We start from the raw sequence: 11,550 nt of genomic DNA on the forward strand, positions 1-11,550 counted from the left end.
CTCTGAGCCACCAGCCCAGAGCCTGACGCGGGGCTTGAACTCACGGACCACGAGATCGTGACCTGGCTGATGTCGGACGCTTAACCGACTGCGCCACCCAGGCGCCCCATCTTTCTTTCTTTTTTAGAGAGCGAGGGAGAGCAAGCAGAGGGGGGACAGAGGGAGAGGGAGAGAGAATCTTAAGCGGGCTCCATGCTCAGCACAGGGCCTGATGTGGGGCTCAGTCCCACAACCCTGAGATCATGACCTGAGCCAAAATCAAGAGTCAGATGCTTAACCAACTGAGCCATCCAGGCACCCCCATTTAAAGATTTTATTTTTAAGTAATCTCTACACCCAATGTAGGGCTCAAACTCAAAACCCCAAGATCAAGAGTTGCATGCTCTGAGCTAGTCAGGCACTTCTTTTTTCTCATTTTCAGCAGCTGCCTAATAGACTAGTGTATGGCTCTGCCGTATCTATTTGGCTGTCCTATTTCTTGGGCATTTAAGTTGTGTTAATTTTTCACAATTATAAACCATGCTTCAGTGAACTTATTTGTATGTATACCTTCATGTACTTGTGTAAGAATATTTGAGAGATTGGAGTGCCTCAGTCACTTGAACGTCTGACTCTTGGTTTCGGCTTGGGTCATGATCTTGCAGTTTGTGCGTTCAAGCCCCACATCAGACTCGGTGCTGACGGTGAGGAGCCTGCTTGGGATTCTCTTTCTCCCTCTCTCTGACCCTCCCCTGCTTGCTCACTCTCTCAAAATAGATAAATTTTGGTAAAAAAAATTGTTTAGGGGCACCTGGGTGGTTCAGTCGGTTGAGCATCTGACGTTAGCTCAACTCATGATCTCGCAGTTTGTGGATTCAAGCCCCTCCTCGGGCTCTGTGCTGACAGTGTGGAGCCTGCTTCACAACTGTCTCCCTCTCTCTCTGCTTCTCCCCTGCTCACATTCTCTCTCTCAAAAACAAATATTAAAAAAAACTGTTTGGGGTACCTGGGTGGCCCAGTTAATGAAGTGTCCAACTCTTGGTTTCAGCTCAGATCACGATCTCACGGTTCGTGGGTTCTGCACTGATGGTGCGGAACCTGCTTGGGATTCTCTGTCTGTCTCTCTCTCTCTTTGCCCCTTCCCCATTCACACTCTCTCTGTCTCTCCCAAAATAAATATATAAAGTTTAAAAAATAAATAAATAAAAATTGTTTAAATAGGGGTGCCTAGGCGGCTCAGTCAGTTGAGCATCAGACTTCGGCTCAGGCCATGATCTCGTAGTTCACAAGTTTGAGCCCCACATCAGGCTCTGTGCTGACAGCTCAGAGCCTGGAGCCTGCTTCAGATTCTGTGTCTCCCTCTCTCTCTGCCCCTCTCCAGCTTGTACTCTGTCTGTATCTCTCTCAAATAAATAAAAACATTTAAAAAATTTTATTTTTAGTTTAAGTAAAATAAAGAATATTTGAGGGATCAATTTCTAGATGTTTCTAGATGTGGAATTGCTGGGTCAGAGGGCATCACATTTAAATTTTTATAAGTATTAATTTTTTATTTTTTCTTTATTTTTTTTTTATTATTTTGAGAGAGATAGAATGCATGTGGGAGAGAGGGAGAGAGAGGAACCCAGGCATGCTCTGCACTGTCAGAGCTGAGCCTGACATGGGGCTCGAACTCGGGAAACTGAGATCATGACTTGAACCGAAATCAAGAGTTGGACGTTCAACCAACCGAGCCACCCAGGCACCCCAATTTTTTCTTTTCTTTTCTTTTCTTTTCTTTTTTTAATTTTTTTAACGTTTATTTATTTATTTATTTATTTATTTTTTATTTTTTATTTTTTATTTTTTTCCAACGTTTATTTATTTTTGGGACAGAGAGAGACAGAGCATGAACGGGGGAGGGGCAGAGAGAGAGGGAGACACAGAATCGGAAAGAGGCTCCAGGCTCTGAGCCATCATCAGCCCAGAGCCCGACGCGGGGCTCGAACTCCCGGACCGCGAGATCGTGACCTGGCTGAAGTCGGACGCTCAACCGACTGCGCCACCCAGGCGCCCCTAACGTTTATTTATTTTTGAGAGAGAGAGTGACAGAGCATGAATGGGGGAGGGTCAGAGAGAGGGAGACACAGAATCCGAAACAGGCTCCAGGCTCTGAGCTGTCAGCACAGAGCCCGACGTGGGGCTCAAACTCACGGACCGTGAGATCATGACCTGAGCCGAAGTCGGACGCTTAACCGACTGAGCCACCCAGGCGCCCCACTTTTTTTTTTTTTTTAAGGTTATATATTAGAGAGAGAGAGCATGTGGGGTGGGGGCAGATAGAATCCCAAGCAGGCTCCACGCCAGCAGCACTGAGCCTGACTCAGGGCTCAAACTCATGAACTGTGAGATCATGACCTGAGCCCAAACCAAGAGTTGGACGCTTAACCAACTGAGCCACCCAGGCGCCCCTGTTTATTCAAATTTATATGTGTGTGTGAATTGCCTGTTGGTTTTAAAATCTTTTTTGTATTAATTTATAGCAATTACATAGTAATTTTTTTTTTTTTTTAGTGCCCAATTTAGTTTCTTTACAACCTTAGCTAAATATCAGCAAGGAGAAGAGACTATTAAGTAATGCTTTTAACAAGCTTTTATACTCACTTTCTTATGTCGTATGACATAGAATCCCCACTGCCCAAAGCAAGTCCCATAAGTCACTTTCCCGTTTTACTTGCAAGTTTATGTAACAATATGGTTGATATGACATGGTATAATCGTAACTTAAATGTTAAAGGACTATGTACGGATTAGTGCCAGAACTAATAATGGAATCCGGGTCTTGAGCACTGTCTCCACATGGGTATCTCATTATCACTTTATTTCTTTCATATCTAAAAATCACATAATATCACCCTTCCCAGCTCAGTTTCCCCTCCTATTTCCTGATTCTATTCAAAGGAACCACCTTTCCCTCTGCTTCTGTGAACATACGTCATTTTAGACACTGTTTTTTATTGCCTTTCATTAGTTGGGTGATCTTCCTTCAAAATGTTTCCATTTTCCCCCTCTCAGCCTCATCAGGCCCCCTTTCCTCCTCACATGTGAGCTGTGGTGATAACCTATTATCTATCTTCCTAAGCCCAGGCCTTTCCCATCTGTCATGGGCTAGTACAGCCAAAGGTCTAATCATGCCATGCCACTCCTTTGGCCCAACAATTCCTAAACTCTTCTTACCTAAAAGGTCAAATCTAAATTCATACTTGAAATCACAGGATGTAATCCTCTGGCCAGCCTATTCACTCACCTTCATTTCCCACTAGTCCCCAAAATAACATTCCATTGTAGCAAGGTCGCTTTACTTAACTTTACATAATTTACTCTCCGTTAAGTATGTCACACCTACTCCCAACTCCTTATCTTCGCTTTTCTAAATCCCACCCCACCAAAAGGAAGTTGTCCAATTGTTTCTAATACTTTCTAGATCACATCACTCAGCCTTTTCTCCTAAGAAGTCTCCCAAGCCACTGATTGGTATTTTTTCACATATTTATAATAATACCACCGTGTTTCAGTAAAAATTGGGTACATCATAGTTGCTTGAACTTTTTTTTTTTTTTTAACTTTTTTTTTAACGTTTTACTTATTTTTGAGACAGGGAGAGACAGAGCATGAACAGGGGAGGGTCAGAGAGAGGGAGACACAGAATCTGAAACAGGCTCCATCCAGGCTCTGAGCTGTCAGCACAGAGCCCGACGCGGGGCTCGAACTCACGGACCGTGAGATCATGACCTGAGCCGAAGTCGGCTGCTTAACCGACTGAGCCACCCAGGCGCCCCAGTTGCTTAAACTCTTAAATAGCAGTTTATTCATCTGAAAAGTACCCTATATACTCTTTAAAATGTTGCAGGCCAACTAAATGAATCTTCTGAGATTTCCTGTTTTCTTTTGTGTTTTAGGTTTGGCTCTTTAACCATGGATGGCGGCCTTCGCAATGTTGACTGTCTTTAGCTTTCTGGGAAGTTCGAGAACAGTCTTAGTTTGCACAAGAAAATAATGCTGAGACATTCATTAAATGAGTGCCTCTATAAGTGGTCTCTTATTTCTACAATTCAGTATTTGATGTGGTCATGTAAATATGTACAATATTGTAAATACACAAGAAAATATATAAATTTTTGGCTGCTGTTAAGATGTAATTTTACCTTTTAACATTTATAATTATATGAGGACATTTGACCTCAGTGAGCACTAGAAGAAAGCCATGACTGATATGTTGAAATACTGGAGTAAGGCTAACTGGGTTGTTTCTCCGCCTGCCTACTGGAAGCATTTTTTAAATGGAACCAAAATTGTCATCCTTACAAATCAGAAAAGACTGATAGTTGACGGGTTTGTAAGTGATAGGATGGAGAAGTGGCTTCTCTGGGCGAAGAGCAGAACCAAACCACTGTTTTACTAGGATCACAATTTTGGGGGAAGGATAAAGTGACATTATTTCATTTTACAAGGTGCCCAGATCCCAGTTATCCTCACGTCTCTTTAATTTCAGATAAATTATTGAGCAAAATTTTTAAAGTGATTTAATTATTAAAAACTATTCATTTTATTTTGGCCATAAGTGTATGACTGTCATAAAAATTTTAGGGTTATTTCCACTGTTTCAAGCTGTATATTTCTTGTTTAATTTAATTCTGCTTACTCCATCATGAAAAAATATCAATAAATTTCTCAATTTTAATGTAAAGAATTTGTATTTTTCTGTGTACAACAGTTTGAGAAACAAAAGGTGTCTTTTGAAAGAAAGAATATCGATGGTGATGGTAAGTTATTCTCAGACTGTTGGATATATGGACAGTTTTGTTTCTCTTCTAAGTCTGATTCCAAGTTTAGTATAAGTTCTCCCATAAATGTATACAAATCTAAACGGAACATTCTCTTTGAAAAATCTACCCAGTATGTTTAGCAAGGAATTATTTCTCCAACAAGGGTGTGGTGTTGGTTGTGGTTTCTGATTTACCAGATTATTGAAGTGTGCATGTACACAACCTGCGTATCACAAAGATACCACGTCCCAAAGACTGAATAAATTCGACTCCCATGAGCATTGGAAAACTGAAAATGGATTAGGACTTAATTTGAAATCGCAATGCATTATCGTAGTGGAGAATTTTAAGCATCATCTGTATGCATTCTAGACATACATGCACAAGTAGGTAAATGGTCTCTGTCAACCACCTGTCCGGGTTTAGAGTTTGTGGGGGGGAGGGGCTATCTGTTAAATCCCTCTTGATTTGAATTTTCCATCCGACTATCTGACACACATGTATTTAATTGTATCATTTTTAAATCTGCATATCACTGAACACCAGGTTATGTGATTCCTTAATACATTTGCAGATTTAGTTTTCAGCACCTCTGGAAAAGGTCTCCAATAAACAAACTCTTGCTGCGGGGACTGAAATTTTAGGAGCTGTATTGTTAAGAGCAAATCCATTCCGTGTTAATATTGGTCAAGAGTTAAGGTTTTATTCCCCATTACACCAACATGGAAACCAAGCATTCTTGCTTTTTAATATTTTGCCTTCAAAAATATAACCCTCTTTCAGAACATTTTAAGTTAATAAATACATGGTGATGCTACTCTGCTAACCTAATAATAACCTAATAAGTTGCATCTCCAGTCTAGTAGCCTTTTTTCCATATTAGGATATATTTTCAAATGGTAGGGATTAATGATATAAAAACGGTATATAGTTAGTGGATTTAGTTTTTCACATAAGTTATAGTTCTTTTTTTTTTATTATTTTAATGTTTATTTTTTTTGAGAGAGAGAGAAAAGGCTGGGAAGGAACAGAGAGAGAGATGGAGAGAGAGAATCCCAAGCAGCTCTGTGCTGTTAGTGCAGATCCCAAGGTGGGGCTTGATCTCACAAATCGTGACATGTGACTTGAGCCTAAATCAAGAGTTGGACGTTTAACTGACTGAGCCACCCAGGCGCCTCAGGTTATAGTTCTAACACCAGAAGAAATAAAAATGAAATAAGTGAATGTAAAGCATATGGGAAAAAAGATATTTTTGAGTAAATCAAAAAGGAATTAGTGGTTAGGGAAGAGATGTGAAAAATAATCCCATAACATCTTCTGGAGTTCCAGGTTCAATTATTTTGGAAACTACCAAATACTGTATTAGTGGCTTATAGACCTCCTTACACTTTGTCAAGCAGGGTGCCTCTTCTTAGATACAAAAGATCTTTTCCTCAAAATTCTTCTTTAAAATATAGTTATCAGTAAATTAACCAGAAAGAAATTATAATAATCTTGGATTTTTCTTGTTTTCCTGTTTTTGTTTGTTTGTTTTTGAGAGAGAGGTTTCTGAGTGAATAGGTTCACTTTCGCGTTCTATGCTAAAAATAAGTAAGTTGTTTGGAATTAAAGGCACTATCAGTAGGAATAAACAATCTCCACTGAAATATCAAAAATCTATTCTCCTGGGGCGCCTGGGTGGCTCAGTGGGTTAAGTGTCGACTTAACTGTGAGATCATGATCTCACAGTTCGTGAGTTCGAGCCCCTTATCAGGCTCTGTGCTGACAGCTCAGAGCCTGGAGCCTGCTTCAGATTTGGATTCGGTATCTCCCTCTTTCTCTGCCCCTCCCCTGCTGGCACTTTGTCTCTCTCTCTTTCTCTTTCTCTCTTTCTCTCTCACAAAAATGAATAAATGTTAAAAAAAAAAAAAAAAAGTCTGTTCTCCTTTCAGAAGCACAGTCACAATCAGGACTAACCTTTTATTTCTGATTTCACTCCACTCAGAAGTGCCTATTACGCATTATGCTTTGTCTTTCAGGAGGTGCTGAGGGAAATTTACTCAAATGTTTAAAACTGAGAAGTGTTGAAAATATAAAGAAGTTGTAAAACTCTTGTTTTAGCTGGATCCACCACCCTACATCCCACTTTTAAGAAGACTAAAGTTGGGGCGCCTGGCTGGCTCAGTTGGAAGAGCGTGCAAATCTTGATCTTGGGGTCGTGAGTTCAAGCCCTATGTTGGGAGTAGAGATTACTTCAAAAACAAAAAAACTGAAGAACCTGCAAAAGTCTTACACTGTTGTTTTTAGTTGGACTTCCTCCCCACTTGTCACCTAGAGAAGCACTCAAAATCCACATTCCTAAGGAATACTGAAAATGGGATAGAAAACAAAGACACCGACCTGGAAATAAAAGTTGGTAATAGCATTTGGGTTACTTAGAGTATAAGTCAGCACCAGAAATGTAGTGTGATGTATAAAAGCATACCCCAGGGGCGCCTTGGTGTGGCTCAGTCGGTTGAGCGTCTGACTTTGGCTCAGGTCATGATCTCATGGTTTGGGAGTTCAGGCCTGCATCGGGCTCTGTGCTGACAGTGCAGAGCTGGGAGCCTGCGTCAAGTTCTGTGTCTCCCCCTCCCTCCCTTCCCGTCCCCTGCTCACACTCTGTCCCTCTCTCCCTCTCAAAAATGAATAAACATTAAAAACAAACAAACACAGCCTATACGTTACATCAGGATGTTTGGGGACTAAGCAAACTGATAAGTTTCTTTCCGTATAAACAGAAGGCACAAGGACCAGTGGTTAGACTGGTGTCTTCAGGTGTGATGACGGGAACATCAGTGCCAGTTGCTTGATAGACAGCTAGACACTGGTGTCTGCTGAGCTAATATGCAATAAGGGGAAAGGTCTAGAGAGAGATTCAACAAAGGGCTAAGTTCTAAAATAGGACCCTGGAAAAAAATCTTTTACACATTTCTTGGCTTGTAAGGATCCGTCAAACTTTTTTTCCTGGGATCCATTCCTGCCCCAGTTTAAAACACATACCGTTTTTTCACTGGAAAAAAATTTCAGTTTGTACAAAATAAAACATTTTTTAATTCGTACAAGCAAACATGACCTAGGCTATTGCTTTGGGAGGCAGCTTGTTAATCACCACCAAGTCCCACAGATTGCCGCTGAGATTCCCCCGGATGCTGAGTTTAGTGGATACCGGGTACTTTGTTCCTCTGTGAATGTAACTTCTTATGAAGGGGGAGGGGCGGGAGGGTGTAGGGAGTCTGTGCTTAAAAATTACCAAGTGTTACAATAGCTTAGAGTTTCTGAAGCTTAAAACTCTTTCTTTAGAAAGAACATCTATTAATACAGTTTCTAGTTATGAGGGCTAAGGTCTAAAGGACAAACCAAAGGAATGACAGGGGAAGGGGATTTAGGGCTAACAGGTGGTCCCCAGACATATTGGCTGGAATAGAGTTCACAGCCAAAGTGTCATATGTGGGTGTTCCTGTGTTTTCCTCATCCATGCTCTCTGTAGGGAGTCATTCTGGAACATGCATAGTTCTAGCTATGGCCATAAGAAGTGACTTCAACAAGACCTTCAGAAGAATAGCCCGGCTCTTTTACTGGTTCCCCAAATCACTGACCTGCTCAAAGAATCGGAAATCCAAGTTGGTCTGGAGCCAAGGTAGAGGTAAGTTTTCTCAAGCTAATGCTTCATTACAGATACTTTTTTTCTGTTAGTAGTGTGGGGCCTCCCTCAACTATGGAGAAAAAAAACAAAGCTCTTAAGGCATTGTTTAACATGGTCATTTGAGGAAAAACAGAGAAAATGAAAGCAATTTGAAGGTGAGAGATTAAAAACCATGAACATTTCTGTAATTCCAATTTTATGCTTCATAGGCATGTAAGTTCAGAAAAGTTTTCTAGAGAAAGGTGGAGAATGTTTAGCTTTTAAAAAAAGTAACAAAAATAGTTTTTATTTTCAATGAACTTTAATTTGCTTGTAGAATTAAAATCCTTCGGAACAAACAGAAAAGAATGATTAAATGACTGAGTTTCTCCTTTTCCTAGAAAACTAAAAAGGTCAATGGACTTTATATTTCTTTGGTTTGGGTCAGTTTCTGCAGCATATTTTAGTCAGGTTTTGGGTTTTGTTTTTGTTTTATAGCCAGGTATTGATGTGAGATTTTAAAACACTTTAAATACACTACCACATAAAGCTCTGCATTTTCTTTATTTTTTTTAATGTTTATTTATTTTTGAGAGAGAGAGAGAGAGAGGGAGGGGCAGAGAGAGAGGGAGACGCAGAATGTGAAGCAGGCTCCAGGCTCTGAGCTGTCAGCACAGAGCCCAACACAGGGCTCGAACTCACAGACACGAGATCATGACCTGAGCCAAAGTCGGATGCTCAACCGACTGAGCCACCCAGGTGCCCCATAAAACTCTGCATTTTCTATTCAGCCCTGCCTGACCGGAGTTTAAAAGGGTCGTGGGGCGCCTGGGTGGCTCAGTCGGTTAAGCGTCTGACTTTGGCTCAGGTCACGATCCCATGGTTTGTGGGTTCGAGCCCCACGTTGGGCTCTGTGCTGACAGCTCGGAGCCTGGAGCCTGATTCTGATTTTGTGTGTGTGTCTCTCTCTGCCCCTCCCCTGCTCATGCTCTGTCTCTCAAAAATAAATAAATGTAAAAACAAAACAAAACAAAAAAAATTTTTTTAAAGGGTCAGAGGAGGAGGTAGGGAATGAAGGGAGTAAGGAAGGGGTCCTGGTCTGGTGTCTGAAGCCGGAGCTGGCTTTCACCTTTGTCCTCTGGGGCAGGAGGAGGGTCCAGCACAGCACCTAGAGCAAGGTAAGCAAACTCTCTTTATCAGGTTCCATCCTGCAACAGGATTACAGTTGTGATCACGTGTTCTTTGATGCCCATATAGTTCTGTGTCTTATATGAGTACTTAACATTTTCCCCTTCCCTGGTAGATTATCAAACAGAATCTGATGATACAGTCGATGATCTAGAAGCAGATCTTCTCTTATTTTTTTTTTTTTTTCCAAGTAAGCTCTACATCCAACATGGGGCTTGAACTCACCACCACTAGATCAAGAGTTGCGTGCTGTACCCACTGAACCAGCCAGGTGCCCCCACATCTTCTTTTAACGAAAACAAATGACAGGGCACCTGGCTGGCTTGGTTGTTTAAGTGTCTGACTCTTGATTTCTGCTCAGGTTATGATCCCAGAGTCATGGGATCAAGCCTCTTGTCCGGCTCTGTGCTAATTGTGGAGCCTGCTTAAGATTCTTTCTTTCTCTCTCTCTCTGTCCCTTTCCCTCCCCCTCCCTCTCCTCCTCTCCCCTGCTCGCGCTTGCTCTCTCTCTAAAATAAAAACCAAAACCAGAAATGACTGTGATCTATAATCACGAAGGAAGGTATCTGATTAAGAAACTTACAAAATGTAAGGCCTCGTACATTTCAAGCATGTATTTTCCCTTGAATTAAGATTTTATTCTCTTTTACTGTCAAAATAAGTTAAAAGTCCCTCTGTTTGTTTATATATATATATATATATCATCCTTCAGATATGGAACAGCATAATTTGGATGTCAGAGCCCCAGGGAACTTAGAAAAATCATCTTCTCCAATCCTCTCATTTTATTTTATTTTTTAATTTTATTTATTTTAAGTGATCTCTATACCGAATGTGGAGCTCAGACTCACGACCCTGACGTCAAGAGTCCCATGCTCTTCTGACTGAGCCAGCCAGGCATCCCTCCAATCCCTTCATTTTAAAGATGAGTAAATTACCTCCAAAAGGTTAAGTAACTTCACCTTCCAAAACTATTACATGGGAAGAACCAGAAGTTTATCCTACATTATAATTATTGACCCAGCACTCCTAATTTCTGCACCACAGTGCTATGGGGTGTGCGCATCAGAGAATGTGAACATATAAACCCTCACAGCATATTTTACAGATAGCCTTCATTAGTGGGTCATCTATCCTTGGGAAGCTTGGTTATTTATTTCCAAAGCAGAACTCGCTACTATCCTGTTTAGTTTGGAGATGAATAGCCTGTATCCAGAAATCATTTTACTTATGATCTGATAAAATACAGCCTTTTGATGAGATATTACCCCATCCTAAGGAGATTATTTAAATATATGCCTTACAGAATTACATCTCCTTAAAAGCAAGAATTATCTTCTATCCTGTCTCTGATACTTAAAACACTATTTTGTGTACTGAGCAGTTTAATAACTGTTTGTCCTATTGAATTGACATGAATACAGCCCTGTGGGATCTGAGTTAGATGAATTAAGAACGAATTGACTCATGGGGCGCCTGGGTGGCTCAGTTGGTTAAGTGTCCGACTCTTGATTTTAGCTCAGGTCATGATCTCGCACATATCTGATCTTCGTGGGTTCAAGCCCCACATCAGGCTCTGCACTGACAGTGCGGAGTCTGCTTTGGATTCTCTCTCTCACCTTCTCTCTCTGTTCCTCCCCTACTTGTGCACTCGTGCTCTCTCTCAAGATAAATCAAAAAACTTAAAAAAAAAAAAAAAAAGAATGAATTGACTCTTAGAAATAAGCTAATCCCTGGGATATTTCCTCCAACCTTTTATGTAGACTGATGGATTGTGGCCACCTACAAAAGATTGCTTAACATCAGGTCACCTCTTCAGGATTATACTCTTTCTGTCACTTATTGATATCTTATACTCTAAAGGTGCCACAGAAATAAGCCAAGGGTTCCTAACCAACTCAGTATGAAAACTTAAATGGTCTCAAGGCAAGGCAA

At 40.9% G+C, this 11,550-nt stretch overlaps 1 protein-coding gene across 1 annotated transcript in view; it reads left to right on the forward strand.

The window, feature by feature from the left end:
- The window catches only part of TBK1 (TANK binding kinase 1), a 51,989-nt gene extending 47,364 nt beyond the window's left edge, over positions 1 to 4,625 (forward strand). Inside the window, exon 21 of the mRNA XM_047865195.1 lies at positions 3,918 to 4,625. Within this exon, the coding sequence (XP_047721151.1) occupies positions 3,918 to 3,969 (52 nt within the window). The 3' untranslated portion in view covers positions 3,970 to 4,625. The remainder of the gene's footprint in view (positions 1 to 3,917) is intronic.
- The last annotated feature ends 6,925 nt before the right edge of the window (positions 4,626 to 11,550 follow it).

Source organism: Prionailurus viverrinus, chromosome B4 (assembly GCF_022837055.1).
Source record: "Prionailurus viverrinus isolate Anna chromosome B4, UM_Priviv_1.0, whole genome shotgun sequence".
Taxonomy (NCBI): domain Eukaryota; kingdom Metazoa; phylum Chordata; class Mammalia; order Carnivora; family Felidae; genus Prionailurus; species Prionailurus viverrinus.